Source organism: Hyla sarda, chromosome 11, assembly GCF_029499605.1.
Source record: "Hyla sarda isolate aHylSar1 chromosome 11, aHylSar1.hap1, whole genome shotgun sequence".
In the NCBI taxonomy this organism is placed as follows: Eukaryota; Metazoa; Chordata; class Amphibia; order Anura; family Hylidae; genus Hyla; species Hyla sarda.
This window is the reverse complement of record NC_079199.1, coordinates 102833046-102847469: the sequence shown is the minus strand read 5'-3', so window position 1 is coordinate 102847469 and position 14424 is coordinate 102833046. Positions and strand designations below refer to the sequence as shown.

Genomic DNA, 14424 nt, shown 5'->3' with positions numbered 1-14424 from the left:
GATACATTGGTGTGCATCAGATCTGTTCACACATAAAAATTTGGATAGTTCATCAAGATTATTTGCAAGTTGTTTCCATTTTGAATGCATTGGAGCTATGGAAAAAAGTTCTTCATTAAAAGTTTTGGCCCCCAATGGCTCTACTGGGACCCTCGGTGACCGGCTGGGGATAAGTTATAGATCGTGGGGGGGTTCCGGTCGCTGCGGCCCCAGCAGTCTACCGAACCCCGCACGGAGCAGCGGCCGACACTCCCTCTCTATGTATCCTGTAGAGCAGTGGTTTCCAAACCTGCGGACCTCCAGATGTTGCAAAACTACAATTCCCAGCATGCCCGGACAGCCGTTGGCTGTCCGGGCATGCTGGGAGTTGTAATTTTGCAACATCTGGAGGTCCACAGGTTGAAGACCACTGCGGTAGAGAGACATGGAAGGGGGGTGTCAGCCGCGGCTTCCTGCGGGGTCAGAACGGCCGCATACGGCAGACTGCCGGGGCCCCATTCAGGAGATCGCGGGGGTCCCAGAGGTCCCATCTATAAATTATCCCCTATCTTTTGGATAGGGGATAAGTTATTTTTCACTGAGGAAGCGCAGCAGAAAGTGTTCTATTTCCCTACAGTGCCTCCTCAGGGGGTTTAAAGGGGTTATCCAGGAAAAAACTTTTTTATATATATATACATATATATATATAAACTGGCTCCAGAAAGTTAAACAGATTTGTAAATTACTTCTATTAAAAAATCTTAATCCTTTCAGTACTTATGAGCTTCTGAAGTTAAGGTTGTTCTTTTCTGTCTAAGTGCTCTCTGATGACACCTGTCTTGGGAAACGCCCAGTTTAGAAGAGGTTTGCTATGGGAATTTGCTTCTAAACTGGGCGGTTCCCGAGACACGTGTCATCAGAGAGCACTTAGACAGAAAAGAACAACCTTAACTTCAGAAGCTCATAAGTACTGAAAGGATTAAGATTTTTTTTATAGAAGTCATTTACAAATCTGTTTAACTTTCTGGAGCCAGTTCATATATATATTTTAAAAAAAAGTTTTTTTTTCTCCTGGATAACCCCTTTAAGGAATTACACCATTCCCATTGAAATGAACAGAACAATTTTATAAAGCAGTGGTCTCCAAACTGTGGCCCTTCAGATGTTGCAAAACTACAACTCTCAGCATGGCTGTCCGGGCCTACTTGGAGTTGTAGTTTTGCAACAGCAGGAGGCACCATGGTTGGGAGAAAACCCTGTTGTAGACGAATTACGCGGGCTAGTGACATTTCGACAGTGCTCTCATCTTTTTTTCCTCCGGAACGTTGCAGGGTTTCGAGCCCAGAGATACCGACATCGGAAGCAAACTAACAACGTGGAAAAATATCCAAAGCAACACGGGCTACAGAAAGGTCCTGTCTGTCTATCCGCATGGTGAGAAAAGCAGGTATATAATGGAATTAGTATCATGATTACTTATAGTAATATCCTTAAAGGGTAACTCCATGACTAAATAAATTATTTATCATTGTTAGATTCGTCAAAACATTAATTTTTCTGTGAAATAATTGAAATTATAATAATGCTCTCATGTATAGATATAGGGGGAGACTTATCAGAACCTGTCCTGAGGTAAAGTCACTGGGTTGCCCATAGCAACCAATCAGATGGCTGCTTTCATTTTTGAAAAGGCCTCTGAAAAATGAAAGCAGAGATCTGATTGGTTGCTATGGGCAACCCAGTGACTTTTCCTCAGGACTGGTTTGGCTAAATCTCCCCCATTGATTTTATAAACCTGTTTATGGAGCCCCCGGGAGGTCCTGATGACTAACACCCGGGGGATTTATCAAAACCTGTCTAGAGGAAGATTGGCGCAGATGCCCATAGCAATCAATCAGATTTCTCCTTTCATTTTTAAACCCTTTAAGGACGCCGCTGGTTTGGACCTTAAAGGGGTACTCCGGTGGAATTTTTTTTTTTTTAATCAGCTGGTGCCAGAAAGTTAAACAGATTTGTAAATGACTTCTATAAAAAAAAAAAATCTTTACCCTTCCAGTACTTTTTAGCAGCTGTATGCTACAGAGGAAATTCTTTTCTTTTTTAATTTCTTTTTTATCTTGACCACAGTGCTCTGTGCTGACACCTGATGCCCGTATCAGGAACTGTCCAGAGCAGGAGAAAATCCCCATAGCAAACCTATGCTGCTCCGGACAGTTTCTGACATGGACAAAGGTGTCAGCAGAGAGCACTGTGGACAAGACAAAAAATAAATTCAAAAAGAAAAGAATTTCCTCTGTAGCATACAGCTGCTAAAAAGTAATGGAAGGGTGAAGATTTTTTAATAGAAGTACCCCTTTAATGAACGGGCCCCATTTTTTTCAGATCTGACCTGTGGTAATATTTAAAAATGCTTTTACTGTAGCTGCTGAATACTACATAGGAAATTCTTTTCTTTTTGGAATACAGAGCTCTCTGCTGACATCACGAGCACAGTGCTCTCTGCTGACACCTCTGTCCATTTTAGGAACTGTGCAGAGCAGCATATGTTTTCTATGGGGATTTTCTCCTACTCTGGACAGTTCTTAAAATGGACAGAGGTGTCAGCAGAGAGCACTGTGCTCGTGATGTCAGCAGAGAGCTCTGTGTTCCAAAAAGAAAAGAATTTCCTCTGTAGTATTCAGCAGCTAATACGTACTGGAAGGATTAAGATTTTTTAATAGAAGTGAATTACAAATTTGTTTAACTTTCTGGCACCAGTTGATTTAAAAAATAAAAAATAAAGTTTTCCACGGGAGTACCCCTTTAAGGGCCGGGGCTTGAGGGCGTAGTCCACACCCTAATGAAAATCCGCCATGCTATATACCATAGTCTTCCTTCATAAGGAAGAGGAGAAGAAATGGCACAGCAGGAACAAATCCCTATAGCAAACCTCTCCTGCTCTGGACAGTTCCTGACATGGACAGAGGTGTCAGCAGAGAGCACTGTGGTCAGACTGTAAAGAACTACACAACTTCCTGTGGAGCATACAACAGCTGATAAGTACTGGAAGGATTAAGATTTTTAAATAGAAGTAATTTACAAATTACTGTTTAACTTTCTGGTGCCAGTTGATTTAAAAAAATAAAATAATAATAATATTTTTTTTCACCGGAGTACCCCTTTAAGGAGTGATGGCAGGATGATATATAACATTTGGTTGTATGCGTTTTGTCAGCTTGGACAACCTGGACTTCATCAGAAGAAATGAGAAGCTGTTCCAGATAACCAAGAGGGACACCCGTCACCGTAGAATGGTGGATCAAAAAGACGGAGTAGACGGCGTCTTCTGTGGACCCCCATGTAAGTGCTGACACTTGGGGTGGGAAGAGACCATGTGTGGAACGTTAGATGTGACGATGTCGGGACCATATGGTCTGGTTCTACGGTGGGGCACGACAACCAACCAACGTCTAGGAAGACTTCCACCATTGGTCACCAAAAGGATGGGGCCTATTGACAACAACACACCCGACTCTTTACCAACACACCCGACTCTTCACCAACACACCCGACTCTTCACCAACACACCCGACTCTTCACCAACACACCCGACTCTCCACCAACACACCCGACTCTCCACCAACACACCCGACTCTTCACCAACACACCCGACTCTTCACCAACACACCCGACTCTTCACCAACACACCCGACTCTCCACCAACACACCCGACTCTTCACCAACACACCCGACTCTCCACCAACACACCCGACTCTTCACCAACACACCCGACTCTTCACCAACACACCCGACTCTTCACCAACACACCCGACTCTTCACCAACACACCCGACTCTTCACCAACACACCCGACTCACCAACACACCCGACTCTTCTCTAATGGAGAGTGAGGAGGACACCATACACATTAGATCAGTCTTTCCTAACCAGTGTGTCTACCGATGTTGCAAAACTACAACTCCCAGCATGCCCGGACAGCCGTTGGCTGTCCGAGCATGCTGGGAGTTGTAGTTTTACAACAGCTGGAGGCACCCTGGTTGGGAAACACCACACTAGATGGTCGGCCAGTCCCATCGAAATTGTCGGGTTTAACCACGTTAGGATTTTATCTTGTCTATTTTTCACTGTTCAATATGAGATTTTTCTTTCTATGATTTTTTTTATTGTTGAAAAGAAAAACCAATAAAACATTTAAATTATTTTTTTATAAAAATCTTTTTATTTATTTATTTTTTCAGCAAAGAGCTATTCGCAGCTCGTGTTCATGTCCAAAACCGCAGGAAGTTTATGGAACCTCCAGGCCATCCAGTCCATGTGCCGTATAGAGAAGGAGAAGGTCAGTACCATATGGTGTATTGTTTCCTAAAGGGGTACTCCAAATATTCATACTTATCCCCTATCCACAGGATGGGGCTTTAACTACCCCAATATGCCATTTCATCACCAACTGTGCCACTTCAACCCCAATTTTACAACCCCCTGTGCCATTTAATTCCCCCTTGATCTCCCCATTGTGCCACTTAATTTCCTCCTTCATCACCCAGTGTGCCATTTCATTACCCCCCTTTATTGCCCACTGTGCCATTTCATTACCCCCCTTTATTACCCACTGTGCCATTTCATTACCCCCCCTTTATTACCCACTGTGCCATTTCATTACCCCCCTTTATTACCCACTGTGCCATTTCATTACCCCCCTTTATTACCCACTGTGCCAATTCATTACCCCCCCCTTTATTACCCACTGTGCCATTTCATTACCCCCCTTTATTACCCACTGTGCCATTTTATTGCCCCCCTTTATTACCCACTGTGCCATTTCATTACCCCCCTTTATTACCCACTGTGCCATTTCATTACCCCCCTTTATTACCCACTGTGCCATTTCATTATCCCCCTTTATTACCCACTGTGCCATTTCATTACCCCCCTTTATTACCCACTGTGCCATTTCATTACCCCCCTTTATTACCCACTGTGCCATTTCATTACCCCCCCCCCTTTATTACCCACTGTGCCATTTCATTACCCCCCTTTATTACCCACTGTGCCATTTCATTACCCCCCTTTATTACCCACTGTGCCATTTCATTACCCCCCTTTATTACCCACTGTGCCATTTTATTGCCCCCCTTTATTACCCACTGTGCCATTTCATTACCCCCCTTTATTACCCACTGTGCCATTTCATTACCCCCCTTTATTACCCACTGTGCCATTTCATTACCCCCCTTTATTACCCACTGTGCCAATTCATTACCCCCCCTTTATTACCCACTGTGCCATTTCATTACCCCCCTTTATTACCCACTGTGCCATTTCATTACCCCCCCTTTATTACCCACTGTGCCATTTCATTACCCCCCCTTTATTACCCACTGTGCCATTTCATTACCCCCCTTTATTACCCACTGTGCCATTTCATTACCCCCCTTTATTACCCACTGTGCCATTTCATTACCCCCCCTTTATTACCCACTGTGCCATTTCATTACCCCCCTTTATTACCCACTGTGCCATTTCATTACCCCCCTTTATTACCCACTGTGCCATTTCATTACCCCCCTTTATTACCCACTGTGCCATTTCATTACCCCCCTTTATTACCCACAGTGCCATTTCATTACCCCCCTTTATTACCCACTGTGCCATTTCATTACCCCCCTTTATTACCCACAGTGCCATTTCATTACCCCCCTTTATTACCCACTGTGCCATTTCATTACCCTGCCTTGGGGGGTCAAGTCAGTTGCAGACTTGGCCTCTTGGGGGGCCTGTTGAGTGATGTCCTCTGAGCAGCTTCTCGAGTTGACATCAGGGTTGTCACTCCTCAGTCCCAGCAGCCACCGCTGCTCACTGATTTAAAGTGGCCGTGTCTCATGCTGCTGATCTTGAACAGACAGCCACCTTAAAGATTACCTGTCATGATCTTGTTAAATGTTATAATCCTCCCAGGTCACTGCCTCCATCATGATAAACCACCTCTGGCCTTTATTTTTATTATTTTTTAGTTTTCTACCTTGATATTGCTCTGTATTTTCTGCTCAGTCAGATTCACAGACTGGGAAGGGGGCGTTCCCCAGCAGGCGTGACATCATCTGAATCATCTGAAGCCATACAGGGGAGAACTTCCTCCCTCACTCTACTACACACAGCCGGAGCAGTTCAGTGTGAGATGAGCTGTGATTGGATAAGGCTGCACCCAACACCCCCACCCCCCTCCCCCCCCTCAGCAATTCAGACTGCATTTCCTGATTTTTTTCTGCCAGGCCAGCAGGAGTCCAAAGTCTGTGAAGTCTGGCCCCCCGTGATCAGACATCTTATCCCCTATCCTTTGGAAAGGGAATAAAATGTTTTTGCCTGGAATACCCCTTTAACTCCCAGCATGCCCAGACACACACCATAACTTTTTTATGTTCCCATTAATGTAGTCGCATAGGGCTTGTTTTGTGCGGGACAAGTATTGTAAAAAAAAAAAAAAGAAGTGCATCCTTTCAAAGAGAGGGTCCACTAACATTGATGCGAATCTCTTTGTTCTCTCTTCATATGACATCAGTGTTTCTCTCTGTCTTCTCTGCAGATCCGTTCACATCCCACCTTCTCGGAGCTGTGCGAGCGCAACAACAAGAAGGAATGCTGCCCCAGCTGGTCTCTGGGAAACTACATCTCCGTCATGTACAACCGGACATCGTGCCTGGAGATCACACAGAGCGACATTTCCCACACCTTGGCTCTGCTGCGTTCCTGCGCGCCAAATTATTACAGCGGAGCCCTCACCCCTTCCTGCATAGGTTCAAGTACAGAGCGGGAAAAACATTCCCAGTGTGCCAAAGTGCCTGAGAAGTGCACCCGATCCAGCGCAGTGTACCAGCTGCTCCATTTTCTAGTAGACAGGGACTTTTTGAGCCCCCAGACCACAGATTACCAGGTCCCATCACTGAAGTACAGCTTGTTGTTTTCACCAGCCAAAAAAGGACCCTCCATGATGGACATTTATATGGACAACCTGGAGTCCTGGGAACTTTTTGATAATTTTACAGCAATTACCGGAATGGACTTGGGGATAAAGCAGAAACTCTTCCAGCACTACCTTGTCTTGGATACCGTGTATCCTGTCCTGGCAATATTGTCTATTTTTATAAGTATGTCTTTTTACCTACGTTCCTTTTTTATTACTTTTATGGTCCTGATGTCGGTTGTCGGCTCACTGATGATTTCCTTCTTTTTGTACAAACTGGTCTTCAGAATGACTTTCTTTCCCTTTGTCAACCTGATCGCCATCATCATCCTCAGTAGTTTATGCGCCAACCACACTTTTGTCTTCTTCGACCTGTGGAATCTCAGCAAAATCCAACACTCAGCAGGCGGCATGTTACATTGGGTGAAGCATACTATGCACCATTTTGTATATCTTATGTTGGTATCTTGTTTGACAACCGGAGCTTCTTTCTATGCCGGGTACCTGAGTAGCGTTACCTCAATTCGTTGCTTTTCTGTTTACATGGGAACATCTGTACTGGTAAACATGGCGTTTATGATAACGTGGCTGCCCGCCACCATGGTCCTTTACGAGAGATACATTAGTGTCAACTGCGCTTACAAATCTGAAGAATACTGGAACAGCAATGGACACAAAAGAGTTGTTTTCAGTTTGTACCAAAAACTTAAGAGTGTCCACGGCACCTTGTCTGAAACATCAAAACTACTTTTCGAAAAGCTCCTTCCGTGTGGAGTGATAAAGTTCCGGTATATCTGGATTTGTTGGTTTGCCGCGCTGGCGGCAGGAGGTGCCTATATCGCATGTGTGAGCCCAAAATTAAATCTGCCATCGTCAGACATGTCTTCGGTTCAGATGTTTCGGCTGAGCCATCCATTCGAGAGATATGATGCCGAATACTGCCACCAGTTCATGTTTGAGCACCAAGAACACGGAGAAGGTCAACATATGTCCATAACACTTATCTGGGGGATTATGCCTGTGGACAATGGAGACCATCTCAATCCAGAGATGAATGGGACTCTCATCAGGGACACTACTTTTAGCATCCACAGCGCTGAGGATCAGCGATGGCTTATGGAACTTTGTCAAAAGGTGAAAAACCAAAGTTTTTACTTTTCTGATCAGACCAAAAAGCCAAACATCTGCTTCATGGAAGACTTCCACAAGTGGATGGAAAGCCGGCAGTGCTCGCAGAGTGACCAAGACCATAACCTATGCTGTAACCAATTTTCATTTCCTTATTCGAGAGACTTGTTTCTCCACTGCATCAAAATGATGGTGACCGAACAAGGTGGCGGCGGCGGTTCTGAGGCCTATGACATAGGACCCAGATTTAACGCCAAAGGGAACCTGACCGCCTTGGTTCTGGAATTCCAGACGACGTATCACTACAGTTTCAACTATAGCATAAGCAGGAAATTCTACAACACCTTAAACCAATGGCTCACGAATGAGTTAAAGAACGCCCCTCGAGGGCTGCAGAATGGATGGTTTACCAGCAACCTTTCCCTGTTTAACCTCCAGCATACACTAAGTACCGAGATCATGATGATAACCGGCTTTGCCGTTGCGATTTCATTTGTGGTTCTCCTTCTAACTACATGGAACGTGTTCCTCAGTTTATTTTCAGTGGCTGCCATTGGAGGCTCGGTTCTGGTGACCGTGGGTCTTTTAGTTCTTCTGGAGTGGCAATTGAATGTCGTAGAATCCCTGTTCGTTTCGGCATCTGTCGGCCTCTCCGTGGACTTCACAGTAAACTACTGCATTTCCTACCATCTGTGTCCCCATTCTGACCGCCTCAGCCGCGTGGCGTTCTCCTTAAAGCAAATGAGTTCTGCCACGGCAATGGGAGCCTTCGGGTTGTTTTCTGCCGGGGTAATAATGCTGCCCGCCACAGTGTTGGCATACAGGAAACTGGGAATTTTTATAATGATGATTAAATGCATTAGTTGTGGCTTCGCCACCTTCTTCTTCCAGTCACTTTGCTGTTTCTTTGGCCCAGAAAAGAACTGCGGACAAATACTATGGCCTTGCACCAATGTCTTAAGGGACTGTCCCCATGACCCCAGGTTAAACGGCACCTACACATGCGGCGGGCATGAGAAACAGAGTCGGCTAAGGAAAGTTCAGGAATCTAACACCGAAAATGAACAATACGAGCTTCAGCCTTTAGCCAGGAACTTGAGTGATAGTTTCGACAACAGTACTACAACTAGTAGGCTCTCCAAACGCCCGTCCATTCTATCGGAAGATATGCAGTTGTCGGAGAATAAGCGCCATAGAATAGGATCCCAACACAGTCAAAAAGAAGATCAAGATTACCAGGGGAACACAATGGGGAAAAAGGGTTGTCCTGCTTTCCAAACCTCTTCTCCTTACAGACAAAGTAGCTTTGAAGATAGGACCAAGAGGTGCGAACAAGCGTGCAGTCAATGCGATTACCAGAGAATAAACAGCAAGAACTGGAATGGATCCGTGGTGGATGACACCCACGTACACGACACACATGGCCGAAAGCAATCTAGTACCTTACAAAGTCCGAAAATCTCCAGTCCCGTGAATTATTCTCCCGAGAGAAACATCCGTATGTTCGAATATTCCAGGTGCCTATGTTCGGTGGGCAGTTCCTTCGACGCCCTTGACTCCAACGAAACTTGTCTTACCGACTTCGACCATAGTTCGAAACTGGCCGACTCCACCAGATGCTCTTCCGATTTTCTCGACGTCCCCGATTCCCCCTGTCATGGCGAAAGGGGGCATTTGAACGGGAAGAGAGAAACGTTGAGGTTGGCTCTAAGGGAGACCGTGTTCGATTCCCCTACGTCCTCGAAACAGACTAATATGTTATGGAAAATCCAGTCCAACCAAGATGGCGACCCCCCGGTTGTCCTACCTAACAGCGAACCAGATATGCCTGACGTGTGGATTAAGAGGACTAATGAACATAGTTCCGGCTGTATTAGCTGAAAGGTTCCTTTACCGCAGTGTTTCCCAACCAGGGTGCCTCGAGGGGTTGCAAAACTACAACTCCCAGCATGCCCAGACAGCCGAAGGCTGTCTGGGCATTCTGGGAGTTGTAGTTTTGCAACCCCTCGAGGCACCCTGGTTGGGAGACACTGCTTTACCATTTAGAAGGTTTTTCTAATAGTCCTGTGGGCATCGCTGAGAAAAAACATCTCTACTCTTCATCTTTTATAGTTGTTTTTACTCCTAATGAAAAGATTTTGAGGTCATCAACCTTCAGAAACAGGAACTTTAAAGGGGTACTCCGGTGGAAAACCTTTTTATTTGATTTGAATAAACTGGGGCCAGAAAGTTAAACAGATTTGTAAATTACTTCTATTTTAGCAACTGTCCAGAGTAGGAGAAAATCCCCATTGAAAACATATACTGCTCTGGAAAGTTCCTAAAATGGACAGAGATGTCAGCAGAGAGCACTGTGCTCGTGATGTCAGAAGAGAGCTCTGTGTTCCAAAAAGAAAAGAATTTCTTCTGTAGTATTCAGCAGCTAATAAGTACTGGAAGGATTAAGATTTTTTAATAGAAGTAATTTACAAATCTGTTTAACTTTCTGGCACCAGTTGATTTATATATATATATATATATATATATATATATATATATATAAGAAAAAAGTTTTCCACCGGAGTACCCCTTTAATGACACTTAGGCCACCATGATTTGCCCATAGCTTATGCCAGGGTTTCCCAACCAGGGGGCCTCCAGCTATCTCCAGAATGGGGCACGACTCACCTTCCTGAGTACTCCGGCCCCCACCTTCCTAGATGAACTGGTCTCAGGAGTGAGGGGTCACTTAGTCATTCACTGGCCGCAGTGATGTCCTGACTCAGTTAGGGATTAAAGGGGTACTCCGCTGGAATTTTTTTTTTTTAAATCAACTGGCTCCAGAAAGTTAAACAGATTTGTAAATGACTTCTATTTAAAAATCTTGATCCTTCCAGTACTTATCAGCTGCTGTATGCTCCAGAGGAAGTTGTGTAGTTCTTTCCGGTCTGTCCACAGTGCTCTCTGCTGACACCTCTGTCCATGTCAGGAACTGTCCAGAGCAGCATAGGTTTGCTATGGGGGTTTTCTCCTGCTCTGGACAGTTCCTGATACGGGCATCAGGTGTCAGCAGAGAGCACTGTGGTCAGACTGGAAAGAACTACTCAACTTCCTGTGGAGCATACAGCAGCTGATAAGTACTGGAAGGATCAAGATTTTTAAATAGAAGTAATTGACAAATCTGTTTAACTTTCTGGCACCCCTTTGAATGAGAAGGCTGTCACTCCCGAAACCAGTTCATTTCGGAAAGTGGTGGCCATAGCGCTCAGGGAGGTGAATCATGTCCCGTTCAGGAGATTGTGGGGGGATTCAGTGGTCGGAAACCCTGTGATCAGACACTTGTATGTTTTACAAGTTGGAGTTCCCCTTTAAAGAAAGTTGGTTCTCCCCCCACACCCGAGCTTCATCCATACCCTGTTCTGTGATGAGGAGGGCAAAGAACCCGGACAGAGTTATGTACAAATAGTTAATTATTTTCTATATTTCGGGGGAAAGGAAATTTTCATACAAATAATTTGAGAACAGGTCACCGCTCTACAATCTGCACTAGTTTGGTGGTCTTTAAAGGAGTACTCCGCCCCTAGACATCATATTCCCTATCCAAAGGACAGGGGATAAGATGTCTGAACACGGGGGATCCCGCTGCGGGGGACCCCCACGATCTCCTTGCAGCACCCGGCGTTCGTTTGGAGCATCGGGTGGAGCTCCGGAGGCTCGTGACATCACGGCTGCGCCCCACTTGTGACATTGCAACCACGCCCCCTCAATGCAAGTCTTTGGGAGGGGGCGTGGCGGCCGCCATGCCCCCTCCCATAGACTTGCATTTGGGGGCGTGGCTGTGATGTCACAAGCCTCCGCCCCGCATCGCCAGTCATCAGGCACGGAGCGAAGTTCACTCCATGCTCCGGATGCCTGGGGTGCCAAAGCTGAGATCACGGGGGTCCTGAACAGTGGGACCCCCGCAATCAGACATCTTATCCCCTATCCTCTGTATAAGGAATACAGTGGTCCCTCAACATACGATGGTAATCCTTTCCAAATGGACCATCGTTTGCTGAAACCATCGTATGTTGAGGGATCCGTGCAATGTAAAGTATAGGACAGTGGTCTTCAACCTGCGGACCTCCAGATGTTGCAAAACTACAACTCCCAGCATGCCCGGACAGCCAACGGCTGTCCGGGCATGCTGGGAGTTGTAGTTTTGCAACATCTGGAGGTCCGCAGGTTGTAGACCACTGTTAGAGGAAGTTGTACTCACCTGTCCCCGCCGCTCCGGACCCTCACCGCTCGTCACCGCTGCCCTGGATGTCGCCTTCCATCGCTGTCGCCGCTTCCCCGGGGTGTCCCCGACGCTCCGGCAAGGCCTCTGCTTCCCCGGCATCCTCGCTCTCCGTCGCCGCCATCATGTCGCTACGCACGCCGCTCCTATTGGATGACGGGACGTCGTGCGCAGCGACGTGATGACGACGATGGAGAGCGCCGACGATGGAGGGGATCCCGAAGAGGACGCGCCGGAGCCCCGAGGACAGGTAAGTGATCGTCAGCGGACCACACGGGGCACCGTAAACGGCTATCCGGGGGCAGCTGAAGCAGTCTGCGCTGTGGGATAGCCGTTTATGCGATGGCCCCGACATACAAAAGCATCGTATGTTGAAATGATCATATGTCGGGGCCATCGTAGGTCGGGCGGTCACTGTACGATGTCTAAGGGTGGAGTACCCCTTTAAACCTTAGCTAACATACAGTATATGTGCCTTATAAACCGGCAAATACAACACCCAGAAGGTGCGGATCTATTACTGAAGATCCCATTTTTAGATTTTATCATTAAACCACGGTTAATTCTTTTCATAAGTCAACTTCATGTTATTTATTCCTCCTTATTAAAAGAAAAATTATTTTACATTAAAAAAAAACCCAAAAAGGTCTAAAATCCACCTACATATAGACTGGTGAGAGTAGGTCCCTGAATACACCTGAAATAGACGGCATTGTCATAGTCCCATTCCCATGTGATGACGTTATCATAGGGAGCGCCAAGCTGGGAAGTGGGAGTCCGACCAGAATGAACGGTTTACACTGCGCATGCGCGAACCAGCACGGAACCATCCCAAGCACTTAAAGGGGTTATCCAGGAAAAAACTTTTTTATATATATATCAACTGGCTCCAGAAAGTTAAACAGATTTGTAAATTACTTCTATTAAAAAATCTTAATCCTTTCAGTACTTATGAGCTTCTGAAGTTTAGGTTGTTCTTTTCTGTCTAAGTGCTCTCTGATGACACGTGTCTCGGGAAACGCCCAGTTTAGAAGAGGTTTGCTATGGGGATTTGCTTCTAAACTGGGCGTTTCCCGAGACACATGTCATCAGAGAGCACTTAGCCAGAAAAGAACAACCTTAACTTCAGAAGCTCATAAGTACTGAAAGGATTAAGATTTTTTAATAGAATTAATTTACAAATCTGTTTAACTTTCTGGAACCAGTTGATATATAAAAAAAAGTTTTTTCCTGGAATACCCCTTTAAATTAGAAATGCTCGGCGGCCCCATAGAGAATGAAGATCATGTTGGCTGTGCATGCCTGGTCGGCACCATTCACTCTTGGAACAGTTTATCACTTTATCAGACCCCCCCCCCCCCACCAATTAATTTGTTGTCCCCTATCCTGTGGGATAGGAATACCCCTTAAAGGGGTACTCCACTGGAAAAAAAAATGTAAATCAACTGGTGCCAGAAAGTTAAACAGATTTGTAAATTACTTCTATTTAAAAATCGTAATCCTTCCAGTACTTATCAGCTATTCCATGCTTCACAGGAAGTTCTGTTCTTTTTGAACCTCCTTCCTGTCTGACCACAGTGCTCTCTGCTGACACCTCTGTCCCTGTGAGGAACTGTCCAGAGTAGGAGCAAATCCCCATAGCAAACCTCTCCTGCTCTAGACAGTTCCTGACATGGACAGAGGTGTCAGCAGAGAGCACTGTGGTCAGACTGTAAAGAATTACACAACTTCCTGTGGAGCATACAGCAGCTGATGTTTGGTAGCGCCCCCTACAGTACAGGGAGGTATTAGATGTTCTGTACTCTTTACCTGTATTACTGAAGTGTATGCACTGACTGGCGTCTGGTAGCGCCCCCTACAGTACAGGGAGGTATTACATGTTCTGTAATCTTTACCTGTATTACTGAAGTGCATGCACTGACTGGTGTCTGGTAGCACCCCCTACAGTACAGGGAGGTATTACATGTTCTGTACTCTTTACCTGTATTAATATACAATGGTTTCAACATACAATGGTCATCCTGGAACCGATTCATATTGTAACTTGAGGGACCACTGTGTATATGTATATACCATAGAACAGTATTATAAACTAAATCAAA

General features: G+C 45.6%; 1 protein-coding gene across 2 annotated transcripts in view; it reads left to right on the top strand.

Annotated features, from left to right (window-relative positions):
- Positions 1-9989, top strand: part of DISP2 (dispatched RND transporter family member 2) — a 32150-nt gene extending 22161 nt beyond the window's left edge. For both annotated transcript variants that reach the window (XM_056546856.1, XM_056546858.1), the window contains exons 5-8: positions 1311-1426; positions 3194-3318; positions 4217-4314; positions 6559-9989. In XM_056546856.1, the coding sequence (XP_056402831.1) occupies positions 1311-1426; positions 3194-3318; positions 4217-4314; positions 6559-9945 (3726 nt within the window). In that variant the 3' untranslated portion in view covers positions 9946-9989. The remainder of the gene's footprint in view (positions 1-1310; positions 1427-3193; positions 3319-4216; positions 4315-6558) is intronic.
- The last annotated feature ends 4435 nt before the right edge of the window (positions 9990-14424 follow it).